This window comes from Sinocyclocheilus grahami, unplaced genomic scaffold (genome assembly GCF_001515645.1).
Source record: "Sinocyclocheilus grahami isolate Dianchi unplaced genomic scaffold, SAMN03320097.WGS_v1.1 scaffold230.1, whole genome shotgun sequence".
In the NCBI taxonomy this organism is placed as follows: domain Eukaryota; kingdom Metazoa; phylum Chordata; class Actinopteri; order Cypriniformes; family Cyprinidae; genus Sinocyclocheilus; species Sinocyclocheilus grahami.
In genome coordinates this window covers 2309653-2337546 of record NW_015505409.1, presented here as the reverse complement: position 1 = coordinate 2337546, position 27894 = coordinate 2309653, and the positions used below count along the sequence as shown (strand labels likewise).

General features: G+C 39.6%; 1 protein-coding gene across 1 annotated transcript in view; it reads left to right on the top strand.

Annotated features, from left to right (window-relative positions):
• Positions 1 to 24164, top strand: part of LOC107597290 (protein FAM222A-like) — a 29959-nt gene extending 5795 nt beyond the window's left edge. The window contains exon 2 of the mRNA XM_016288304.1: positions 22406 to 24164. Coding sequence (XP_016143790.1) covers positions 22406 to 23853 — 1448 coding nt within the window. The 3' untranslated portion in view covers positions 23854 to 24164. The remainder of the gene's footprint in view (positions 1 to 22405) is intronic.
• The last annotated feature ends 3730 nt before the right edge of the window (positions 24165 to 27894 follow it).

The window sequence follows — 27894 nt, the reverse complement described above, 5'->3', positions numbered from 1 at the left end:
AAAATCAAAAAACACTTTTTAAAGGAGTATCTACCAGAAATGTTATTTACCAGAATTGATTTAGGAGAAAATGTAAATGTGCAGTATTTCTGAAAAAAACAAAAAACAGAAGAAGAAAAAAACCTTTTTAAAAAAAATAAAATCAATAAATTTTAGATGCTTTTGATTTTCTTTCTTTCTTTCTTTCTTTCTTTCTTTCTTTCTTTCTTTCTTTCTTTCTTTCTTTCTTTCTTTCTTTCTTTCTTTCTTTCTTTCACTTGTTTACTTTCTTTTCTTCCATTTTATTTCACTTTTTTCACACTCAATTTATTTTGTATGTATCCTGCTGTTTAATTACGTTGCTGTTTTGTTCTTTCTTTCTTTTTGGTCTCTTGCTTTCTTTTTCTTTCTTTCTTTTCTGTTCACTTTTTCTCTCTTCCTCTCGTTTTTCTTTAATATTTCATTCACTCTCTCATCCTTTAATTCTGCACTTCATTCTTTTGCTCAATTTCTTTTCTCTCACTCTTTTTCATAATTTCCCTCTTGTTCACTCTCGTTCTTTCTCTTTTGCTTTTCTTTGTTTTCTCTTTATCTTTAATTTTTTTTGTTCACTCTTTTGCTCAGTATTTCATTTTCTATCTCTTGCTTTTTCTTTACTCTTTCTAATCTTGCTCATTTTCACTCTTTTGCTCAGTTAATTTTTTCCTCTTTTTACTTTGCCTTTTTCTTGCATTTTATTTTTTCCTTCTTTCCTTCCTTCCTTTCCTCCTTCATGTAGATTGCATGGTAATGTTACACATGATCCATTACACACACTCACCTGTGTAAGGTGTCTGTGAGTGAGTGCTTCAGGTCCAATCACAACACTCTTCACCCTCTACCCTGAGCCACAGCAGGCATTGGCAGCCAATCAGATGCACATATGGCACTGTGACATCATTTGCAGGGTCACAACATCCAATCCGGTAGAGAGAGATTATCACCTCTGAAGGCCTGATGGGAAAGATTTGAACCATATGAGAAGCAGAAGTCAGTATCATACTGACAAGACGTCAGAACTGGACTGAGCTTTAGTTCTCACATTAATGGCTAAGGGTTGTGGAAGGGTCATGAAATGTTGATGCCTGCCAGAATGTCTTTGTTTCAGCAGTGCTCCTCCAGTCCAGCAGGGGTCACCACACAGAAAACAAATCACATTTGCCACAAGATATTTAAACATGCTTACAAGGGCAACTAAAAGGTCACCTTTAGCCTTAGTTTCTACTCTGCCCTTTTTCACCTTTTTACATTGATTGACAGCTACCCTCAGGCCCTGTGTCTGCGGGGATTTGGATTTTTCCTCATTGTCATGATTCTGAGGCATGATTGTTTATATTAGTTGGTGCCCTTTAGGGCTTACATTGCCCATGATGCGCAATTAGCATTCATATTAATATCTATAATTGACTAGGCAGTGACAATCAAAGGTTTTTTTAGTGTTATTTGTATACAATCCCGCAGTATTCTTTGCTACCCAGGGTTACAATTGGCCGATCGCCCTGCCAGCATGCTGCAGACACACCCAGAGGCTCATTTCCGGGCACTGCTGGGAACCCACCAGCTTTTCCACTCATTCTGTGCCCATCCTGGGGCTTTGGGTGCCACTGGCGTAGAGGGCAGAGCAGGGTGGGGAAGGGGGCCTGGTATGCTAGCGGCTGTTGCCGTGGCTTTGGCAGACATAAGCGAGATGCCCTTTAAGCTGGCGCGTGGGCCTCCCAGGTGTATGTACGGGTTGGAAGGAGGCAGAGAGGGAGGGCAGGAGAGGAGGAGGAAGAGGTGGAGGGGATCCAGGGCTCCTAGAGCAGCTGAGGAAATGAGATCACACTCGGAGACTGACCTTCCATTGGGGCCGGGTGACAGGTTAGAAGATGCAGAACATGAGTGCCCACACTGTGATATCTGCCTGTCTCCATCTCATATTTATTCATCTGTCTGTCCGATCACTCTCTTTCTGGCTGACTGACCTTCTGTCTAGTTTTCTGTCTATCTTTATCTCTATCAATCTTTCTTTCTATCTGTCCGTCTGTCTTTATCTGTCTTATTTATCTGTATACGTCTATATTAGGGCTGCCACTAACGATTATTATTTTTATTTTTTGATTAATCTATCAACTAATTTATCGATTAATTTAAACAATTAATTTCCCACAAAAAAATCAAAAATTTTACTTAAGAATATTTTATTAAACTATATTTTATTAAACCAAATGAAATCCAAATTTCTATGAAATCCTTTTTTTTTTTTTTAAAGCTAAAGTAAAGTGCAACATAGAGTGCAAGAAGCAAGTGTCCATCTCATAGTCCAAATCACTGAAATCAAAGTTCAGTATTATAGTGAAAAAATTACAACATATCCACGTGTTCTAGTCTACTAATAATAAAATAAAAATCAAAAAACACTTTTTGAAGGAGTATCTACCAGAAATGTTATTTACCAGAATTGATTTAGGAGAAAATGTAAATGTGCAGTATTTCTGAAAAAAACAAAAAACAGAAGAAGAAAAAAACCTTTTTAAAAAAAATAAAATCAATAAATTTTAGATGCTTTTGATTATTAAAATTTAATGGAATCCAGAAAATAATGGAAAACAGAATTTGGTAAAGATAAAGCTGTAAAACTCAATTAATTAGAAAAGGATTTTTGATTAATAAAATTTAATTTAACCATTAAAACAGAGTATAGAAAAATGAAATTGGCAAAAAACTGAATTTGTAAATAAAACGGATTTCATAGGGCCCTATAATTATAATTTTTTTTTTTTGTGGTAATAAAAATAGATGCAAGTGAACAAATAGCCTTTAAAATGACATAAAATACATATATAATAGCAATGAGACAATAATAATTAGTTCAAAATAAAGTATCAAAAGCAAGAAATCATATGGTTTTATTGAACAAAACTGTTAAAATACATAATGTATTATAAACAATAGAGCTAATGTACATTGTTTTATGTATTATTACAACAAAGGCCTGCAGAGGGCGTCAATGGCCTGATGATTATTTTTACACATTGCTGTGCGATCTAATACTTGTTTAATATTGACCAAGCACCCTTTAATTCAAATGTCCACTTAATCTTTAATATTTGGCCATTTCTTTAGGACAGAAATGCTATAGCCACTGTAATTAAAAGAATATGTGGACATCAAAACGTGTAAACTCAGAGTGAGGGTTTGAGCTTTTATTTTGAAACCACGATGTATTCTCCTGAGTTTGCGTAGATTTATAAATTATTTACCTTACAAATCTGATGAAATGGCGCACGTTGCGTTCCCAGATGAATGTTATAATAAACTCAAACTCACAGCAACATGCAGAGATGGAGTTTGAGACGCTCCACACATGTAAATGATAACAGTTTCTGTGGAACTACTGTGAACGGAGCCGCTGTGTGATGCACGTACTTAACCTACACGCATGTAAATAATTAAAGTGCATATACTGTATTAGAAATGCATCGCATATAATTATTTAATTAAATCGTAGCGTTTGTGAATTCACAATTATGCTTAATTTGGATTTTTAAATGGATTTAATATATCATGCAGCCTTGGGAAACAGTCTAATGATGTGTTTTATGAATTCTCGTCTGTGAAATGCGCCACTTCCGGTATTTTGCCGGTTAGTCGACGCGAGCAAAATGAAGTCGAGGATTTAAAAAAATCAAATAGTCGAATAAAATCGACGAATCGCGACAGCCCTAGTCTATATCTGTCTGTCTATATTTCTGTCTATCTATCTATCTATCTATCTATCTATCTATCTATCTATCTATCTATTTGTCTATCTGTCTGTCTGTCTTTTCTATATGCATTTCTCTCTCTATCTATCAATCAATCAATCTCCCTCTATCTTTTCTATGTATATTTCTCTCCATTTCTCTATATATATAGATCTGTCCTCTATCTTTTCTATATATTTCTCACCATCTGTCTAACTCTTATGTCTTTTCTATATGTGACCCTGGACCACAAAACCAGTCATAAGGGTCAATTTTTTGAAATTGAGATTTATACATCATCTGAAAGCTGAATAAATCAGCTTTCCATTGATGTATGGTTTGTTAGGATAGGACAATATTTGGCCGAGATTAGGGTTGGGCGATGTCTAAAAAATTGGCATCGGACGATGTCAACAGTGAAATGTCGCGATGGTAGTTAAAGGCTGTGCCTGAAGCGTGAATCCTTATAAGGCATGGAAAACAAAAAACGATTCATAACACCGTGTCTACACCGGACGCAAGCGGCGCAGCGCGGCGCGACAAAATACTATAGAACTACTGATCTATAAGAGATTCATTATATATAGATCAGTTTATAGAACTCATTATAATCAGTGATGCTGTCAATACTGGATGCGACGCAGTGCGACACGCCAAATCCCCGACAGTAAACTGCTGCCGCGTTCTATTTATGACGTGCTGACACAAATTTCAAATGATTTTCAACAGTCACTTTGTCGCGTCCAGTGTAGACAGATTTTAGCTGATGCGGTGCGGAGCGGAGGGCGCGACATGACAACTGTTACATCCGGTGTTATTACAATAGGCTACATAAAATTTCACTTACCACATAAACGGAGTAAGGAGAGAAGACTGAGGACGATGGCAAATTATTTGCAGATCCTCAGCACCACTGACAAACATATAGGGCGAATTCCAAACGGAAGTGAGCATATGCCCTAGGATTGCGGGGGGGTATGGGGGGGGGATCACTATGCCGGCTCAACATCGTGATGTTTATCAACCATCGGCGATATACGATGGCATCATCTATCGGCCCAACCCTAGCCGAGATACAACTATTTGAAAATCTGGAATCTGAGGGTGCAAAAAAAACGAAATACTGAGAAAATCGCCTTTAAAGTTGTCTAAATGAAGTTCTTAGCAATGCATATTGCTAATCAAAAATTAAGTTTTGATATATTTTATGGTAGGAAATTTACAAAATATCTTCATGGAACATGATCTTTACTTAATATCCTTATGATTTTTGGCATAAAAGAAAAATCTATCATTTTGTCCCATACAATGTTTTTTTGGCTATTGCTACAAATATACCCCAGCGACTTAAGACTGCTTTTGTGCTGCAGGGTCACATATATTTTTCATTGTCTGTCTAACTCACTGCATTTTGTCCATTTCTCTGTCTGTCTCTCCATCCATTTATCTGTCTCTCTTATTGAAAAGGAGCCATGTAATGTGTTATGAAAGAGGAGATTAGTGAAGAAAGATGGACAGATCATACTCGCATGGTTCGTGTGTGTAAGAGAGAGAAAGATAGACAGTACGTGACGTGCTAAACTAACATTGTTGCTCCTTTGGGACGTTTAACATCAATTAGAATAGCCTGCCTGACACACTCACTCTCCTCTGGGTAAAGAGAGTGTGTGCGCTAACAGCCTCTCTTCCAAATTAGTATCAGAAGCATTAGTATGAAAGACTCTGCGTGCTTGATTGGGTTTCTTGTTTCCTGTCCTTACACGTCTCTGTGGTCTAATATTCTCAAGCACATTGTCAAAAAGCAAACAAAGACATGTTTAGATATAAATAAACAAGTGTTGGAAATGAAAGTAGATCTTGTTTGTATCTCATTTGTGCAAATGCAATCCCTTTAGTGATCTGGCCATCTAGTGAAATTTTTACTAGCACGCTGACTTATGGCTCAACGGTCAGTGGCTTAATGTGGTTTTACCAGCGCTTGTGTGTGTAAGGTGTTTAATATTCATTTTGAAGCAGTGGAGACCTTGTTTCCTAAATGAGAGAGCAGAAGGGTTGAGACTTGCTCCAGGCTAGCTGCAGGCAGCCCTCTTTTTCTATTTACCTGCAGACTCTCACTGTGAGATCTCCCTCGGCCTGTCAGGACACACATACACTCTTAAAAATAAAGGTGCTTCAAAAGGTTCTTCACAGCGATGCCATAGAAGAACCATTTTTGGTTCCACAAAGAACCATTCAGTCATAGGTTCTTTAAAGAACCATCTCTTTCTTACCTTTTTGTAATCTGAAGAACCTTCTTTCGCCCCAAAGAACCTTTTGTGAAACAGAAAGGTTCTTCAGATGTTAAAGGTTCTTTATAGAACCATTTAGACAAAAAGGTTCTTCTATGGCATCGTGAAGCACCTTTTATTTTTAAGAGTGTACTGTACACCCTTAGTTTTGTCTTTCTGTTATCTGTTCCTCTGAGATCTTGTTCGTCTAACTAATCTCAGCCTAATTTTCTGATTTGTCTCTCTATCACACATTGTGCATATGTGAGCATATCTTGTAGTGTGTGTGTGTGTGTGTGTGCGCGCATGTGCATGAATGATTGTTTCTAAAAGTTTTCCTGATATGAATCTTGCAGTCGAAAAGAGGTCATCTTATCAGAGACAAGCGAAATTGAACCTTTTTTTTCTTCATTTCCTCGCTCACATTATGAGTTATCTCGTCATTATCTTTAGCTCTATCAAGCAGCTTGTGATGTTCTCCAAGATTTTATTTGACGGAGGAGTGTTTGTTCCTCAGTTCTTTCAGTTCTTTTTAATTGTCAGCCAAAGAACATTTTTATCGGCACGCAATAAGAAAAGAACATTATAAAAAGGAATATTCTGGATTAAATACAAGTTGTACATCAATTGCTCATTAGACTTCTTTTGTAAGTGTATTACTGTACATATTTGGCTTGATTTTACAAAAATGAGGTACATGTCAAAATTATTTTGTCGTAATACCACTGATGCTGTCGATAGGGCTTGAGTTGTATGCAACATGGATATACCTTAAAAAAAAATTAATGCAGCTGGATATTTTATTTGGCACTTGTCGTTACAAATTGCTGTGACTCTCCTTTCGTTCTCATTCTCCCAGGAAGATGTTTGGATAGAGCAGTGGCTTGTCCTCACTGTCGACTTTGTGACCCCAGAAATGCTAACGCACATGAGGGATTTATTCAAGTCAGACGAGTCTGTTGTATAAAAGTGAAATGGGCCACTTCATGTTTTGTTTCTTTGTGGGTGGCTATCAGACCTCAGCATAGAGAAACACCTACAAAACTGCATTTGAAGATCCTGAGAGGAGAGGGGCATGTTGTGTGTTGGCGGGCAGGATAAGGACATGAGAAAAGGGAAGAAAGTTCATAAGATGTTTGATATACGAGGAATTTGTCTTGAGCCAGGTGTCACCACATAGATAAAACATGTTAACACAAATACCTGCAAAACAAATGGAATCACGAATAGATCTGCAATCACTATTATTATTTTTTAATGGCACTGGTTCCAATTTTTTTCCTCTGTCATTTTCATCTGAATGAATTACAATATATAAATATTTTGTAGCGGAAATAGTATTTGAAAACTGAAATAATGGTAGTTTCAAACCTCTTCACAGACAAAATGAAGAGCCTTGAATGAAGAAATTCATCCTATGATGCGTTGCAAATGGAATAATTAAATCAGAAACTATGTAGAATACCAAAATTAACTATTGATTAAGTTATTGCTTATAAAATCCCATGTTTGATCAAATGCATACATTTATAATAGAGTAAGAGACTAAATTAGGTAATTTGCAGTGCTTTAAGGGAATTTTATTGCTGAAGTTCCAGCTTGCATGATAACTAGGACTTCTCTGATTGGTTTTAGTTTTGTGGAAGATGATTCTTTGGACTTCTGTAAATCTGCATATACATTTTTGAATGTACTCTAAATGTTCCTGTGGGTAGATAAATCAAAAACATTAAGTTCATATTGTGAGCTTATTTTGCAGCGAGAAAATTATAAAGTATAAACGTGTTGCGGCTTATCGAGTTTTTCTTTCTGAAGCCGTTTATATTATAACTTCTTTGGTTTTGACAAACACTAGAACAATGCAAAAGTGCAGTACAAGCTTTTCCATTGCAGTTTGCTCTGTTTCTGTCTGTGCCGTTTTCATTCGCCGGCGAGCCATGTGGCATGAAGTGTGAGAGAAAACAAAGTCGCCCAGTTCTCGTCCCACAATGCCCCTGACATGTCTGCTGACGGTTAGCATTCCACACAGGCACGGAGAGGACAGCGCTCGCTGCCTGCTTTTGCAGATGATGAAGAGGGGCTCTCGGAGGCGTTAGGAGGAGAGCGTGTGGATGGGGTCTGTGGGGTTCTCCTCTGGGAGTGGAGCGGTTGTTATCTTCCCCTCGCTGCTACAAGCTCAGAGAATTTCTTATTCATCTTTCTTTATAATCTCTCGTACCTCATGCTCTCTGCCACGGTATGGAGGGCAGAGAAAAGCTGTTCTGTGCTGAATAACAAAAACAGCAACAAAAAGCTCACAAGCACCACAAAAACACACAAAGAGTAAAAGATCCACGTTTAAATGTTGCATTTGTACAGTTGTAAACACTATTATCCTAAAATATTAATTATATATGTATATGTGTGTGTGTGTGTGTGTGTGTGTGTGTGTGTATATATATATATATATATATATATATATATATATATATGTGTATATATATGTATATATATATATATATATATATGAAGTTTATTTGCAAAAACAGATGACTCCATTTTTGATTAATTTTCAGAAATCATGTTTTTTATTGTTATCATGCTTTTGTTGTGTTTTATTGTGTTAGTTAGCTGTGTTTTTTTGTTAGTTTTACTTTATATCAAAATAACCCAACTGCAGATTGATTGAGAATAATTGGAATGCACAATGAAAAAACATGATTTTTGAAAATTAACTGTTAACTGTTTTTGCAAATTAACTCTTCATATATATATATATATATATATATATATATGTGTGTGTGTGTGTGTGTATGTATGTATGTATGTGTGTATACACACACACTTTATATTACATATATATGCACTTTATATTACATATATAGAAAATTAATATTTTCTATTTCGGTGTATATACAAGCAGCATGTACAAGCATGTACTGTATAAGAAGGAAGAGGAATCTGTGTTGTCTGTTTTCCCACGCTCTCTCTCTCTTTGTGTGTGTGTGTACACAGGCAGCCTGGTCTTGCTGGCTCTATGCAGGCAGAGAGCAGACAAATGCAAAGTGACACTTGTGTGTGTAGAATGGTATTTGTAGTGACGCTTTGACCGCAGATAATAAAGTGTTCGCCCTGAGGTGATTCCAGTCGGCAAGCACCACCAATGAAACTCGCTTACTCAAAGAGAGAGAGGGAAAGATGGAGAGATAGATGAGAGTGCAGGAGGAGAGGAGAGGAAGGACGATCGAAAAGGAAGGCATAGTGAGAGTATATAGCGGTGAGTGAGTAAAGAGATTTCCAGACGTTTAAAATGACATGGATTGTGTGTTTACGTATGTGTGAGAGTGAAACCAAACAGAGACCAAGCAGAGAGCATCTCCAATGTGTCATTTTCATTGAATTAAAATGTTGGAATTGGCTTTTAAATGGTGTCACGCTGAAGAGTAATGCAAATGAAAACTTCATGTGCTGTCTTCGGGTGGATATTGCCTAAAATGTTATTTCCTCTGAGAAGGTCTCAAGTATCACACGTATTATTCATGTGCATTTTAATTTGACTCTGAGCCCCTGCGCTTATTAGCTCTGAGATTCACCTTTGATTGGGTACTCGCTGGTATCTGTGGGAAATTAGCTAAGTAACCAGAATATGTTTTGCCAGTTCACCCTGAGCGGAGCAGGAAATGAATCGATTAAGCTCGGAGCCAAGTGTGGCCTTAACTAAATATTAGATTAAATTTTGGACAGCTTTTCCATTTCAGTCTGCTCAACACTTGCTTTTCTTGCTTTTAATTGTTTATATCCCTAACGTCAACACATTTTTTTACAAGTCATATTTCTGTCATTCTGTGACATAGATGCGTGCCTGTTCATTGTGGACATCCTGAAATGTAATTAGCTTTTTTTTAATTGGCATCTATATTTCCATGAAGAACCTTTAAAGGGTTAGTTCACCCAAAAGTGAAAATTGTGTCATTAATTACTCACCCTCATGTCATTCTAAACCTGTAAGACCTTCGTTCAGCTTCGGAACACAAATGAAGATTTTTTTTTTTTGCGCATAAAAAGTATTCTTGTAGCTTCATATCATTAAGGTTGAACCACTGATGTCACATGGACTGTTTTAACAATGTCCTTACTATCTTTCTGGGCCTTGAACTTGTCATTTGTGTTGCTGTCTATGGAGGGTCAAAAAGTCAGAAATATCTTAATTTGTGTTCCGAAGATAAACGAAGGTATTACGGATTTGGAACGACATGAGGCTGAGTAATCAATGACAGAATTTTCATTTTTGGATGAACTATCCCTTTAACATCCTTGAACCTGTTCCATTGCAAAAAGGTTTTTATAGTGGAAAAAGGTTCTTTAGATTAGTAAAATGTTCTACATGCTAAGAAAAATTATTCTTTTAGGAAATGTTTGACTAAAGGGTTCTTTAGGGAACTAAAAATGGTTATCACTCCGAAAACTTTATATTACATATATATGCACTTTATATTACATATATAGAAAATTAATATTTTCTATTTCGGTGTATATACAAGCAGCATGTACAAGCATGTACTGTATAAGAAGGAAGAGGAATCTGTGTTGTCTGTTTTCCCACGCTCTCTCTCTCTTTGTGTGTGTGTGTACACAGGCAGCCTGGTCTTGCTGGCTCTATGCAGGCAGAGAGCAGACAAATGCAAAGTGACACTTGTGTGTGTAGAATGGTATTTGTAGTGACGCTTTGACCGCAGATAATAAAGTGTTCGCCCTGAGGTGATTCCAGTCGGCAAGCACCACCAATGAAACTCGCTTACTCAAAGAGAGAGAGGGAAAGATGGAGAGATAGATGAGAGTGCAGGAGGAGAGGAGAGGAAGGACGATCGAAAAGGAAGGCATAGTGAGAGTATATAGCGGTGAGTGAGTAAAGAGATTTCCAGACGTTTAAAATGACATGGATTGTGTGTTTACGTATGTGTGAGAGTGAAACCAAACAGAGACCAAGCAGAGAGCATCTCCAATGTGTCATTTTCATTGAATTAAAATGTTGGAATTGGCTTTTAAATGGTGTCACGCTGAAGAGTAATGCAAATGAAAACTTCATGTGCTGTCTTCGGGTGGATATTGCCTAAAATGTTATTTCCTCTGAGAAGGTCTCAAGTATCACACGTATTATTCATGTGCATTTTAATTTGACTCTGAGCCCCTGCGCTTATTAGCTCTGAGATTCACCTTTGATTGGGTACTCGCTGGTATCTGTGGGAAATTAGCTAAGTAACCAGAATATGTTTTGCCAGTTCACCCTGAGCGGAGCAGGAAATGAATCGATTAAGCTCGGAGCCAAGTGTGGCCTTAACTAAATATTAGATTAAATTTTGGACAGCTTTTCCATTTCAGTCTGCTCAACACTTGCTTTTCTTGCTTTTAATTGTTTATATCCCTAACGTCAACACATTTTTTTACAAGTCATATTTCTGTCATTCTGTGACATAGATGCGTGCCTGTTCATTGTGGACATCCTGAAATGTAATTAGCTTTTTTTTTAATTGGCATCTATATTTCCATGAAGAACCTTTAAAGGGTTAGTTCACCCAAAAGTGAAAATTGTGTCATTAATTACTCACCCTCATGTCATTCTAAACCTGTAAGACCTTCGTTCAGCTTCGGAACACAAATGAAGATTTTTTTTTTTTGCGCATAAAAAGTATTCTTGTAGCTTCATATCATTAAGGTTGAACCACTGATGTCACATGGACTGTTTTAACAATGTCCTTACTATCTTTCTGGGCCTTGAACTTGTCATTTGTGTTGCTGTCTATGGAGGGTCAAAAAGTCAGAAATATCTTAATTTGTGTTCCGAAGATAAACAAAGGTATTACGGATTTGGAACGACATGAGGCTGAGTAATCAATGACAGAATTTTCATTTTTGGATGAACCATCCCTTTAACATCCTTGAAACTTTTCCATTGCAAAAAGGTTTTTATAGTGGAAAAAGGTTCTTTAGATTAGTAAAATGTTCTACATGCTAAGAAAAATTATTCTTTTAGGAAATGTTTGACTAAAGGGTTCTTTAGGGAACTAAAAATGGTTATCACTCCGAAAACCCCCTTTTGGATCATTTATTTTTATAAGTGGGTGTATTAGTTTACCTCTTTATGTCATTGCATAGAGGACAGCTTGAGTAGGCGGCAGGTTTTTATATATATATATATTTTTTTTTAATTAACTGATTGATTGACAGACAGATTATATCAGTTATTATTGCCCATAATAAAAGTATTGTCCAAATTTCTCTTCATCCCACCTTTGCATTGTTTGTTTTTCCCAACTTACTTGTGCGATCTGATTAGCAATTACTGTGAATCGTTAGCATACCTATTTTTTATCAGTCTATGCATATTCAGATGTCTCTCTGTAGGACTCTTGGTCTGGACAGACAGGTCCACAGTCCTGCTCTATTATTGTCATTAGTGTGTGTTTGAGAGGGGCAGAGATTTGAACCCGAGCCTGCGGTGCAGGAGGTCTGGGGGAGGACAGCCGCGTTCTTTCAGCTCTCCACTCAATTAGAGCCGGAGAGGCACACAGAGGCATGCTGGGTTAATTGTAGAGCTTCAAACAGCTGCCACATTCAGGGTTCCATTGTGCCGGCAACGGTTGTTACGGCGACTGGGGGCCTGGGTTAGTAATCGCTGAGTAATCAGTGTGAGAGAAGAGCAGATGACACGTCCATTAGCAACAGGCAGGTATTGTTTAGAATACAACGACACCAGAAGCCCCTCATGCTCGCTCGCTCTCCCCGTCCAACTTTTATGAAATCATTCTGCTGCCAGAGTGACATAAAACCCTGCTTGTGTTGGGGAGTGCATGCATGAGTTGTGTTTTGACTGTTTTGTGTATGTTTAACCAGGCCAAATCTGAATCCCGTTTGCATATTATCTGTCCTACACGGTATGCAATATTTGGATTAGTGCATTCCAGTCCACCGAAAATCCATTAGTGCCGTTGATTGACTGGTTTCGATGCATCCACACATGTTTTTTATGGTAATGTTGCCCACAATCCTTTGCAATTCTGCAAAATTTTCCAGGAAAATTAAATCCATTGCTTACTTGGAGGTCACTTCCAAATCAATTAGCTTTATATTGATAAATACAGCTAATTTGCTTGTTAAAAGTTCAATAAACTTGAATCTGGTGATGAATCTGAAAAATTTTCACTCCCACAAAATTCTGTGGATTCTTATTGAGATGACAGCATTTTGCCAGCAGAATTCTGCCATACAAAGGTAAATGTGACCTCTTTTAGAGATGCACCGATATTAAAACTATCATGGCAGATTACCAATAAATGGCTGATATTAAATTCTATGCTATTTTTGTCTAAATGAATAAAATGAAACACTAAAACGAAAAAGAAATCCTTTAAATGCTATGTGTGAATTTAGATTTAAAAAATATTTTTAAAAAAGAAATGGCATGTGAAACAGAACGCACTATTCAACAATAAATGTTTCAAAAAATTGTTTCATGACCTTATAATATTGTTTAAAATACCCCCAATAATGCATTATGATATAATGAACCTATTATGTTATTGCTGCATTTAGGAGTAGTATGCAAGTTCAGAGTTCTGATATATTATGAAAATGCAGTTTTATGAAACTACAGTCTGTCCTAGTATTAACATACCTTCTTCTTGCTACATACTCAAACACATGCTGTCATATCTCTGTTGTAGCACATATTTTTTCACACTCATAAGTATGCGAATTGGAATTCAGCCCATCTGTTGCTCAATTGTGCGGTTTATGTAAAATCACAATGAGAAGCCCAGGCACCTACAGGGGAAAAGAAACTGGACTTGGCCCAAAAGTGCCAGGGTCAGATGTCTCACACACACAGGCAGATAAAGATGATGGCTGTTCCTGTCTAAGCGTTTGTGCTGACCGCTCATATGCTTTAACAGGTCAGGCTTTGAGAGGAGGGGGGAAATGCTGTGAACCTGCTGGATGTTGCATTGCTTCTGACAATGTATGTGTGTGCTTTTCTCAGAATCAGTTCCTGTTTATCTGTGCCTTGCCACAACCCATATTTGTTGAGCCAAGGCTGATGTGGTTTTGTGTGTGTTCATTGTTCTGTTGAAACCCAGCGACTGTTAAGCTCCTTCTCTCCTGCTTCTGCGGGCGTGATCGACGCTGCTGGACATTTCAAAGTTTTTTTTTTTTTATCCTGTCACCTCTCAACCGTCACAGACAATTTGCGTATTTATAGGACTGAAGTGTACAACGTCATCTGTACTTCTATAGAGAGCTACTCTTCATGGAAAGTTGATATTTTGGGAGGATTCATTGTAAATGCTGAAAATATTCAGTTATTTTGTGTCACAATTTCTCTTTCATCTCTGCATCATTTCCTGCAGACGCCTCCCTGAGGATGCTTGCACACATCTGGCCCCTCGCTCTCTCTTTTCTCTCGTTCTCTACCTCGATGCATTGCTTTAAAGAGCGAATAAACAGCCTACACAGACAATTCTCATTTTTTAGGACCTCCAATTACAATTTTCTTCCCACACGCATTCACTTATATCCCTCTGATGCCCCCCCACCCCCAAAGGGGACACGTACACTCTTGCTGCTAATTAGAGTAGTGTTAATTGAGTATTTAGGATTATGCCTCCTCCACACTGCCTGCTCACTCAAGGGCGGTCCAGGCAGCGTGAAGGACGCACGCTCTCCGTATGGCTTCCCGCTGCACCCTCAGCCCAGACTGACCCGGGCCTTTCCTAGCCCCGCTCGCCCGTCCCACCTACTCCAGCCCGTGGGTGTCCTTTTGCCATTCGAGACCGCTGCGGGATGGCAGGGAGATTGCGGAGATCAGGTCCTGTTGTCTTTTTGTGTTTTTGTGTGTGCGCAGAGCCTCTCTGGTTGGTGTGCGTTGGCGGTAATGAGAGATGGCATTTAGAGAACTGCTGCTCTGACACACGGGCACTCTGTGCCAGCCGTGAGTGATTAAGGACAGAGGTCATTCTGCTAATTATCCTCCTGCCATCCCGCTTCCCGCAATCTTCCCCTCCCATCCTCCCCGAGCGCTTTGTGCCTGGCAGGATGGGATAATTTGTCCTTATGCCAGAAGAGGAAAAAGGCACAATGCATGACTGAATACGCTCACTGAGGACAGCACTGATATTAGATTGCTGGTAAACGTGCAGCATTAAAACGGCCAGCGAATGGATCATTTCTGTAAAGCGAAGAGGAATAATCTGCAATAAATGGACAGGACAGGGCCGGTGTAATTTGGTTTGCCTGCTCTCACTGTGTTTGTGGGATTGAGCGCACGCACGCACGCACACACTCGGTAACTCCTGTTCTGTGAGCGAGCGAGGAATGGATTGCTGCCTTCCTCAAGGGAAATAATTAATCCGTACAAGGCTGTCGCATGTCGAGATGTAGCAAGTGTGAAGTATTTTGCCCAGGAGGCATTGCAGACTGTCGCCTATGCAGACACCTGTTAGAACTCCTGCCCCACATTAGTATACACAACACACACATACATATTGCAAACAGGAGCAACCACAACACGCTTCACTTCACTGAGCCGGTGTGTGTGATAATGTATGTGGTTTCACGTCTGCCTATTTACTGGAGTATGTTTTGTTTGCGTTTGTAGCGTGTTCATGCTGCGAGCGTGTCTCTTGTGTGGATCTGTTATTGAGTTTATCGTGTGGGTGCGTGTGTTTAGGTGTGAGTGTCTGTGTTTGTCACAGGACGCCATCTGCGCTGTGCTCGCAAGCGTGATCAGAGACATTGAGCACCAATAAGTCACGCAGGTCTGAGCTGTTGAAAGATCTCACACTCACTCTCACTCGGGAGATGGCCTACGTGACAGATAATGTTAGTGTAATATCTGGGCAGGGGGAAGTGTGAGGAAACAAGTCAAACAAGTCATGTTTGAAAGTTCAGCATCTACCCATCTGGTGTGTGTGTGTGTGTGTGTGTGTGTATGTATGTGTGTGTGTGTGTATATATATATATATATTAGTTCCCTGTCAGACTATGAAACTAAGCATATATGTTTCATAGTTTCAGACTAGTTTCATAGTCTGAGAATGAATTTTCTCCAGAGTATTGCTAAAAGCAGCCTAATGTTAGTGTAATCTATTAACTGCACATTATATATTTTTAGTCAAGTAGCATATGGACGTCATGTCATAAAATATTTGTGATATTACTGAATTTGTATTAAACATGATAACAATTTAATAAAAACATTGTAAGATATTAATTATAATGCTTACAATTCCTCAGTTATTCAAACAGCAGCTACAGAAAACAAGCAAAGGACATTTACATTATCAAACATAATCTCTGCACTTTAAAAAAAACACTCCCGTTATAATCAGTGAAGCCATCTACACTGTATGATGAATAAATCTCTAGGGCTGCCCCCTAATAGTCGACTAATCGTTAGTCGACCAGAAGAGGCTTGGTCGACCAAAATTTTATTAGTCGCTTAGTCGCAAAAAAAATAAATAAAATTCCACAGGCGAAGTGACGGACAGACCGTTAACAGCTAGTCTATAATACAGTACATCGGGCAGGACACCCAAACACTCGCCTATCATTCATCAACCTCAAATATGGCTTAAAATCTGAAATATGCAAGTATTAGCAACTTTACATGGCCGCACAATCTAATGTTAACCTAGAGAAATGTGCGCTATTTAGTGTCTGTGCAGAGTGTGAACCGTAGCGCTCACTGCAGGACAGATGGAGGCACTGGTGCGCTCACTTGCTCTTAAAATTCTCTGTCATTTTGGTCATACAGATAAGAGTAATACATCTCTCAAATCTGCAAAGACTCTACGTTTATTTGTGTGCACTCACAATAACAAAATGTGCTTTTGTAAAATAATTAAATCAAACATGATGCACTTTCTGCCGTCTCGGTCTCTGTGAACTCGAGCGCGAAACTCTGTGTATTTTGACCTGTGTAAAAAAAAAAAAATGTGTTGTGATTTTGATCCTTATTTTCAGTTTGATGTGTCGCCACATGTAGGAAAAAATAGAGAACATGCTAGTTGCAACAGATGATTTCTTTAGTAGATGGTTTGTATGTCTTTTGATTTGGATTGCCACTTTTGCACAGTTAAATCAATTAAAATACAGTTTAAATGATGTAATGTTGCAGTTGCAGCCTATTGAGTCATTTTACTCACATTTGATGCTTATAACCAGCACCGACTGAATCTACAGACTTTTTCTGCTTTCTGATTTTCTGATTTTAAATGGAACTAAGGGTACTAGTCACTTATTGGTAGCTACAAGAGTAATTAATAGGCCAAACTATTTATTAAACAAACACCTAAGTAGCATGTGCATAACTTTTGTAAAAAAATAGATGTTCCCATTCAGTGTGCGCAGATTTCGTGTGTGCCTGTTTATAACCTTGACATGGTATTAATTATCATTTAGAAATGTTTATTAAAGAATCGTTAGAGAAAATCAGTGATGGCTGCAAACTCAAACTTGTTAGTTCGCCTCTCTTTCTCTCTCCACCATTGTGCTCATAGCTGCTGTAATAGCCAGAGGCCTTTGTGGGTTGGAGCAGCTCTCTATGGGTCTGAAAGGCCTCTAATCCCCGTGGCCTGTGAAGTGTGAAACCCTTTGATGGCAGGTCGGGTGCTGGAGGCTTTTGCCTGTTGACAAACAAGAGCAGGCCACAGAGAGAAAGACAGCAACAGCGGCTTTATCCGTTGTACGAAAGGATTCAACAGAGCAGTTTGGGAATGGAAAATATGGACCTGTCACCCAAACACACATGGCCGCAACAGTATTAGCTGAGCTTTAATGATAATTAGTACATTTTGGTGAAGCGAGATGGAGTGAAGGGAGGAGAGAGATAGAAGGCTAAGGGAGAGTGACATGGCAAAGCATGGCTCCTTAATTAAACCATGTGATGATCAAAGATAGTCACCCAATCCAACCCCCCTCACGTAAAGGAGATCAGAAAATTGGCTATTTGCGTCTATTTGCATACGGACCAGTGATGCCTCTTTGAAATCCACTGTTTTTTCCCCTCTATGGATCCAATGAAGTGAGGAAACTGTCAGTTTAGTTGTCACACACACACACACACACACACACACACACTCTTCTGTGCTGGCAGTCGGGGAAACATCAAAGCACCGTGGTGCTGCTGTCACCGAGGGGGTTGAAAGTGTCGGCCCCTGCGCTGGCCCTGCATGGGCTGGACAGATGCTCGACAGCCCCCATTTCATCTGACCCATTTAGAACACCTCCAATTACACTGTGACAGCGTGGAGACGAGCATCCTTTCATCCGCTGCCCAAGAAGATGCCAGCTAACATATGCGCTTTAAACACTCTGCAGACCTCTGTAGCCTCAGGAATGCTTTAAAAAGACTTATTAGACATAAAAGAGCTAGTCTGAGACAGTGAATGTTTGGGGTTTGTTTAGATTTCTGCACAAATGTGGCCTAGAACATGACCTGACTTTTATTCTCAAATAAACAGCTCGAAAATGATAATACATGCAAAAAAATCTGTATCCATAAATTAAATAAAGCAAATGCCAATCAGTTCAGACAGTGACACTCAAATAAAAGCAACAAGAAATATTTTATGCTGTATTGTGAACACATTTATAGAGGGTCTTGTATGATCTAAAACTCAAAAGAAGTGGGGTCACACCGCATGGCAGTGATCCCAAACAGAGGTGTATATCAACAGCAGCAGCACAATCGGATGCAATTTTGTATTTTTTGGTCTTCTCTGGAGTCCTGGTTCCAATTCCATTTGAAACGCTGTGGTCTGAAGCAGGCCACTCAAGCAAGACATCCTATAAATATACATGAAATGAAACTCTTTTGGATAGAAGAATGGGTCAGATATGTGCTATCCACTGGAAAAGTTGTGCAGCAGCTAAAGAAAGTGTTTATTTGACATTCTGTTTCCCATTTCTTTTAAGATACTTTTTCGTTAAGCTTAATTGTTCAAGATAAACACTATATTGTTTATCTTACAAAAAAAAACATTTATTATTACATAAACAGTATTTTATAGCGCCTCATCTTAAAGAAACAGTTTATAATATTTTATACATTATATTATTTGATTCTAATTAGGGATGCACCGATACCACTTTATCCAGTACTTGCCCGATACCGATACTTTTATTTTTGGTACTTGCCAATACAGAGTACCGATACCAATATTTTTTATTGCATTTGTAAATTGTTTAAATATTGGGTACAGAAACCAAAAGAGTATGTATAATGTTAGTTGATTAACTTCATTTATCAAATAGATACAGTCAAACCTAAATGTATTCAGACACCTTCAACATTTCTCACATTATCACAGTTTATTTGCTATAGTTCAGAAAATGGTAGTAAAATATGACAAGATCTCGGAGTTAAACTGTCAGAACAAATTCAGCTTGATAATGTTATATAACTTTGATAGAAAGGTATGTAATGGATTACAATCAACCAAAAATTATTCAGACAGCTGTTAGTATGACAGTATTTACACAACTATCAATACTTAGTCGGGCAACCCTTAGCCTTAATGACAGCCTGTAGTCTCCTGGGCGTGCTGTCACCCAGCTTCATGCACACCTGAACTTCAATTTTTTTCCCAAACTCGGTCTGAATAATTTTTGGTCCCAAATTTGTTATCAGTTTTACTGGTAGTCCACCGTATAAAGAATTTTTGGGTATAATTTATCACAGTTTACTTTATTTTGCTGTCCTCACTTACATAAATGAACTATGGTGTCCTGCACCCACTAAAAAAAATATCAAAAATTATATCTGGTATCTGAATCATTTTTGGTTTGACTGTATATCCTTCGTTATTTTCACACTTAATTATGGCCATAAAAATTTAGTTTTTGTTACTTTTACTGTTAATTTTTTTTCTCTATGGTACATCATCTTTAATTTAATAGCATTAGAGCTGCTCCATTGCAGTGGCTTAGTACTGTAATCACATGCTTTGCTGTAATAATGCAGGGAACCACTCGTTATAAATCTCCTAACTGTGATATTTTCAGAAATAGAAGTCGCGGGTTTTTTAATCTGAAACGTGCTGCGATTTATATTCCAAAGCCACTCATATAATGCAGAAACACTCAAGCAAGCAAAACACGCGCAACGTGTGCACATATTTGTACTGGTGCAGAATGAGAGGGACAAGTACAGCTTAGCGCATTTCACACAGGCTAGATTCACTTTCGCCTGAAAGTCATGTTTGCCTAAAAATTGAAAATAAATTATGTTTATAGTGAATGCCCCTATAAATGGTCTTATTTTTACGATTTAGTTTTAATCCAAATGATGCGTGTGCTAAGTGAGTGAACATCAAAGATCACACAATTGATCTCTCTCTCTCTCTCTCTCTCTCTCTCTCTCTCTCCCTCTCTCTCTCCCTCTCTCTCTCCCTCTCTCTCTCCCTCTCTCTCTCCCTCTCTCTCTCCCTCTCTCTCTCCCTCTCTCTCTCCCTCTCTCTCTCCCTCTCTCTCTCCCTCTCTCTCTCCCTCTCTCTCTCCCTCTCTCTCTCCCTCTCTCTCTCCCCCTACCGTTAAGTAACTTGTGCATTGTTTTACTTGTTTAGGACATATCCGACCAAACTACAAACTTAATCTCTAATAACTCCATTCTGCTGTCTGTTGTCAGTATTTCTTTGTCTGAATGTGGCACTTATCACATGTTGTGTGGTATCGGGGCTTTTTAACGAGTACGAGTACAGAAGCTCAGTATCGGGCCCGATACGTGCATCCCTAATTCTAATGATTTTGAAACTATTTTGAAAACAAAATGTAATCATTTATCAGCTGCTTCTGCAGATTTGACAGTGTATGTTGCGACTTTTTTCAAAAACATTAATTGCTAAACATTTGTTTTCTTGACTGCAACCACATCACGGTTTTTTTTTACCATGCGCTATTAGATTTTAAGGGCTTAGAGCAATGGATGATGTGGATTTAGCTGCTTGAGTGATTGACCTGTGTCAGCTTAATGGAAGCTAGAGAGGAAAGGATGTGTGACAATCAGAAATGTGACAACTTCCTCACAGCTGGATCCCGGAGTTCTGGAAAACCACTCTGACAGTTGCTGACACTGTCATTTGTGGCAGTTTAATTTTAGTCAGAATGATAAAAACAAGCAGAAAATATGCACACTTTCCTTAAAATATAATTTTTGAGAGAGTTGGTAGTCATTTGTGGCAGTTGATTTATCACTTGTAAATTGAGTGCTTTGCCCGCTCCCTCTCTGCTTTTTGTAGCACTGAACTAAGTAGCCATGAAATTGCCTGAATAATGTCGTTTAAATCCAATCTCACCACAGCCCTTCACCTCCGCTCATCCTCTGTGCTGCCTCTCGCAGCTCTTTCTCCTTGTTTCCCCAAGTTGTTTTTCTCAGAATCCCAAAAGCCCCGGGTTTCTCTGAACAGGCCTGATTCGAAACCCCGATCAAGCCAAAACAGAGTCCAACTACAAGGACACTTTGTCTTGCTGTCGGAGACATTAAGGCTTATTGGGTTTTTTTATAATTTCCTGTCCTGCCCAACATGTGGGTCTTTGCGTTTTAATAGGTGCGAGTCCGTTTCGCAGCGCAGTTTTTTTATGGATGTCTCAATCATGTTTTATGACAAAGCTCTTGCAGTACATTTTGTCTCACAGTTTCTCGGTACAGGCTGAAAAAAACCCGGTTATGGATTCCCAGTGGGTGGAGTTTTCAGGGGTTCATGGGAGGGGTAATGTAGGTCTATCTCTTCATTTGGAGATGGTCTGATTGAATAATTGAGAAATTGGCCTGGCCAAGGCTAAGACCTACTGGTGCTACTTATAAATCTCAAATGTGTCAGTGCAATTAAACAAGTATTTTATCCTCCTTACTTCCTGCTCGCTCTCCTTTCCGTCTCCAAGGGTAACCCAATTTTGAACAATAGAGAGGCCAAATTAATTTCACAAAGCGCTGGTTTAATAATGCCTTAGGTGCCTAATTTCGAGTTAAAAAAGAGCTGTTTATCCAGGGATGAACCTCCACTGAGAGAGAGAGGACTGGGTGAGGAATAAAATAGTTTCTATAGACAGGGTGAATTAAAAATTTTCAATATTCACATTATTTGTGAATTACGCGTCTATGGTTTGTACCATAAAATTTTTGTTCTTAGCTGACATTTTCGTAGTCATTCAGACTGACTCATTGAGGCTTAGCACACTCGTCTCTATTAAAATGGATGGAGATGTGCACACAAGTACGGTATGTAGAATAGTGTCTATTTAGAAGAATGTGCTGGCTGCTGATGAATTAGATGGTGACCGGTAGCTTTCAAGCTCCAAATGACAAATAGGTTGTGGGCCGTAACTCTGACTCATGGTTTTCTTACGTATTTTTTTGTCTTGCAGGTGAGCTGACTGTCCCCATGCCTTCCCCGCGCTACCCCAGCGCAGCAGAGCTGGATGCCTACGCGCAGAAGACGGCCAACAGCCCTCTGTCCATCAAGATCTTCCCCACCAACATCAGGGTCCCCCAACACAAGCACCTTAACCGGACTGTGAACGGATACGACACCACCGGACAGCGCTACAGCCCCTACCCACACCTCCACACAGGGGGCTACCAGGGTCTGTTAGCGATGGTCAAGGTCTCATTGTCGTCATCCTCATCTTCCTCGTCATCTTTCGCACCCTCCACAAAGGGCGTCCTCAAAAACTCAGAGGGCAGGAGGACTAAGTTGTCTCCGGCGCAGATAGCAGTGGCTCCTTATCCGCCTCCCAACAGCAGCACTTTAGGTCATTGCCACGGACAGATTGTGTACCACACAGGGCCTCCCAAACCGCCAGAGGCCACCGCTCTGGCGGTCCCCCCTAATGTCACTGTGGCCAGCTCCATGATCCCTGTTGCGGGGGGTCGAGGATTGAACCTCCCTCCTCAGTCGAATCTTCCCTCCATCCAGAGCATCATTTACCAGATCAACCAGCACTGCCAGGCCCAGGCTCTACAGCAGGTGTGTCAGAACGGGGCATCGACGGGACCGCCGAACCCCAGCCCATCCAAACCGGGCACTGCTAACTCCTCAGGGGGGACTTACGTCACTAGTGTGGCTCCGCAGGGAAACATGGCCTATTCAGGGACGGTGCTGCCAGGGCACAACGGGGAGGCGATGAAGGCCGGGGTGTATCCCGACGGTATGGACTACCTCCTGTGGCAAAAACAGCAGCAGCAGCAGGTGGTTTTGAGGATGTACAGCGAAGGGAGCGGAGGCGGAGGTGCCATAAGCAAGTCGCCCGAAACCTGCGCCCCAGGAGGGTCCATCATGCTCGGAGGGGCGCAAGTGTCCTCCTCCAGAGGTTACCCGATGACGGCCAGTATGAGCGGTGGGGGTGGGCTGGACAAGGTCAGCTCCTCCCCTTTGAACTGTGTGGGGATGCATGGGAACTTTTCTGTCGGTCAGTACTTTGCACCGCCGTGGAACAGCGTTCTGGTGACGCCGGACAGCGACTGCTACAACCCACAGGAGCTTCCAGGAGCTACGACCACAGCTGGACCGGTGACGGGACACAGGGAGTTGGGATTCCCCCACCCTCACCAGCACCCTCATCATCATCACCACCACCATCATCACCACCCGCCCATAGACAGCACGGGTGGTCTGTGCTGCAGTTTGCCCAGTAAGAGTCTATGTAATACGTCAGTGTTGAGCAGCAGTCTGCAGTCACTGGAATACCTGATCAATGACATCCATCCTCCCTGCATCAAGGAGCAGATGTTGGGGAAGGGATACGAGACCGTGTCTGTGCCGAGACTATTGGACCACCAGCATGCACACATACGCCTCCCTGTTTACAGATAAGAAGAGACGGGGCTGACTGATATAAAGAGCGACTGCAAAATCTTTAATCACAAACTGCAGTTGTTGCCATTGCCTAGATTTGCAGTGGAGTTTGGTGATCCTGCTCAAAGCAGACTGGGGGAGATCTGGATCAGAATACGGTTGGGTGAATGCTGGAAAGCCAATCGGTGCCTCTCGGCTCAGAGCTGGGAGAGAATTGCTGGCTGGGAATTGGAATGTTCCTAAATGTGGATTCTGTGATTCTTTTCTCTCTTTTTGCCAAGAGGGATTTTTTTTTGTTGTTTTCCAATTGTTTTTCTATTTTTCCTTTCGAATTATTTTATCAGACTAATATTTTTATTTTTGGTGAGAGTCAATAGTTTAAATGAAGTAAAAATGGCCTCCTCTCCTCCCCAAGTAACTATTTGGATTAACGCGGTGAAGATGATGGTCTTAAAGCACCACGCTTGTCTGTAAAAGATACAAGATACGGTTGAACCTGTGCTCACAGAACACTGTAAGAGGTAACGGTATGCACGCATTACAACATTTCAAAGACCAAAAAGGCAACTAGATCAGTGCTTTTAGGTGACGCTAATGGATAAAATGGAAAAACCTTGTTTTTTCAAAGAAACTGCACTGCTTGGGGTGTAAAAATGTGTGAAAGTCTTGGGAGGTGGGAAATTAGACGTTCGGATATAATGTATTTAAAGAACTTGAAGACTTGAACCTATTTTTGTTGTTTTATATATATATTTGTAGTATATAATATGCATTGGCTGCTAAGGGAGTAAGAGTGTAAAATGCTTAGGTTTTTTTATGTTTCGTTAAGGGTCTTTAATTTTGATTTTATTCTCCTTTGGCTGCAGTATAAGTTTCTGCTGTTCTTGCGGTGTAACCACCACCAGAATGCTCATTTATTTACCTACACTGGAATCAAATCTCCAAATAAGCAGATATATAAGGAACCGGTTGTGTGAAAGCTCTGAAATGAGACCGCTCTCATTAACAAGATTAGGCCGATCGGGTCTATTTCAAAAGGAACATCATATAAACTGAATGAATCTGATTTGGAATTCTGAAAATGAGCTGTCTGTTGTTGGAAAGCTTGTTCTTGATTGGTTAGGGATCAATTGACTCTTTCCTCATGGCTTCGAAGTTTCGAAGTACACGTGAGACCATTAAATGAGGGCGTGAGGGGAGTTAAACTATCAGAGGTGTCACTTGACCAGTCCTCTTTTTGAAACGATAAAAACAATCATTGCCTCTCTCGAACAGAGGTGGAAGGAGAGGTGACGAGCGATTTTCTCAGCTCTGTGCTAGTAGTTTCGAGCCAGGTTGGGGCCGCTCGTAAGCTTTGTCTCAACACTGAAATATTTATTCCGACTGTGACTTTCCTGTGAATGTACTGCACTTAGATTACTGAGAAGACTAATGCCTTGTGGGACAGAGAGAGGGGAAATAAAGAAAAATTGGATGGGCACAGCGGTCCCTAACGTTAAATTAGCATTTCTATTGTCAGTCAAATTTTACCGGTAAATTGAATTTAGAAACTCAAGAGAGTCGACACAGGTTTCTGGCGGAGGCAAAAAGCTGGCTACAGTCTAGATTTATAAAGTGCAATTATTATGACTGTATTAACAATTTTGTTTTCTCTGAGCTTACACCAAAAAAAAAAAAATGTAAAAGTACAGCTGTGTCTACATTCCCAATGTACCACATACTCATTCCCTTCTTGTTTTGAGGTGCAAAATAAAATGATTTCAAGAATTTATTGAGAAACCCACGTCTTTGCTTTGACCTTGTCTGTATTACTAAAGGGAAATTGTCATGCATAAATGGAAGCAGTTTGGGAGGTGGAAAATGAACTTCTTGTAATTGAGTACTTGCAGAGATATACTACCTACTAGATAGGCGCTACAGAGTTTTTCACACTTGAAATAGTTCACCCAAAGTCATTTTGACTTAATCCTAGTGAACTTAATCCTAGTAAACTTAATTCTAGAATACTTGTACTTTATTATAAATTAGTAATTAGTCTCGAGTAGTCAGGTTTTGAGATTTCACACTGCAAACCCTGTTAAAATTGTTATTTGCATATTTATGAGGTTATCATTGAATTGACAAGTACAGCATGCAACATATTTTAATAACTGCTTGTCTATCACTTCAAGTTTGCAGTCACTGTTCAACATTTTTATATTTTAATACTGTTAAATGTACAGTTTTTGAGTCCTCTTATAATTTCGTTAAAACCTAAAATTCACATTCCCAAAATTCAGCTCACATTTGATGGGTTTTCACTGGAAAAACAATAATTCTTCTTAGTTTTTTTTTCTTATCTAACCACATTAGGTTTTAATGTCACACAGCTTATGTTGTTAAATCAATGTTTATTGCACGAACGATCATTCACCTTGTCTCAGTGGTTCACCTGACTGTAATTACATTCCAAAACATAGTCCACAAAAAATATTTTGACTGTTTCGTTGAATATGGAGCTTCCCATGTTGAGCAGTTTAAAACACTGAAGCGAAAACATTGATGTCGCGGAGCAGCTGAAATACTTTGCTACAATGTTTCTCCTCAGGAAAACAGCAAAAATGCGACAGTGCATGTCCATAGAGATCCATTGTGTCTCTGCAGAGAAGCCATGTAAAAAGTGATTGTGTTAGTCAGGCTGAACATGCTTGGAGTGTGCCGTATTGATCTGCTGTAGATTAGCTCATAATAGCGCACCGCTTGCTTTGAAGACAAACAAGGGGACCAGCAGGGAATACAGGCAGTACACCTGAAGTCAGCCATGCCTACATTCTACTTTCACAATGCTAGTCTTCAAGCAGATTTTTTTTTTACGTTTTCAGTCCATCAGTACTGTTTGTGCTAGATAAGGGGTGATATCCTAGATAAAATGTGCTCTGAAGTATGTGAGCTCATGTTGGTTTAGAGAAACCAGAGTTGTAACAGTCTATAAACATCTCAGAGTGCACGCTGTCTTTTTTCCGTGTGTAGTTTTTGTCAGCTTGAAAGATGTGCGTCTGATCACATCCCTGGGGGCTTTCCTCTCTGCCTCCCTGCTGCTGTCATCCTTTATGTTCTATCTCTGCTGTGTTAATGGATTTGAGGAGTCCTCTGCAGCAAAGGACTCTCTTTCAATCTCTTTCTTTTTCTCGTGTTCTGCCCTCTACATTTCAGAGTGCAGGCTTTAGTTTTATTTAGAAATAGAATGGACCAGGGTCAGAAATTAACTTTTCCACTTTTCCTGTAATTGATTTATCAGGGGCATTTTTTACATTTGTGAGGCCAATTTTATCACCAACATAATAATTGTGTCTGTGTTGTCTTTAATGTCAAATACTTGAATTTAACCAATTACTTAAAGGTGACATATCATGAAAATCGGACTTTTCCAGGTTTTAAGTGCTATAATCAGGTCCCCAGTGCATCTACCAACCAAGCAAACGTGAAAAAGATTAACCCAGTAACTTTGTTTTGGGAAGCCTTTTTCTGCAAGCGTCTGAGAAAACGAACGCATCAGATTTCGCTCCCTTGGTGACGTGGCAAAGGGATCTCATTATAATATTACCGCCCCTTAATCTGTAAGTTTCCACTCAAGGCACCGTTATTGTGTTTTCGCAAGCGACAACGGTGTACTAGTTCTAATGCCATGGCAAAAGTTTGAGCAAAACATGCTAACTGTTCTGTCTTTAGCTGCACATACGAGCACAGAACACTATTTAGAGTTCCAGCCTCAGAGGAGATGAGAGCAGTGGATTTATTTAATGTATATTGCTGCTGTTACACAGATCTAAAATAAACGTGCGACTTATTTCTCAGCGGTTTACCTTCACAGACATAACCGACCGTTTTGTAACTCGTGTGTTTTTAACGTAAACTTGTGTGTGAATGAGAACTTAGTTTAGTACTCACATGCTTTGACAGCCGCTTTCTGTACGTGTGCACTCAGAAAACCGTATCTCAGAAGTTTAAACTAATATGGTTTAAAACGCATGATTTCAGTGCAATAAACATGATAATCAGAACCAAAACATATGTTTTTTT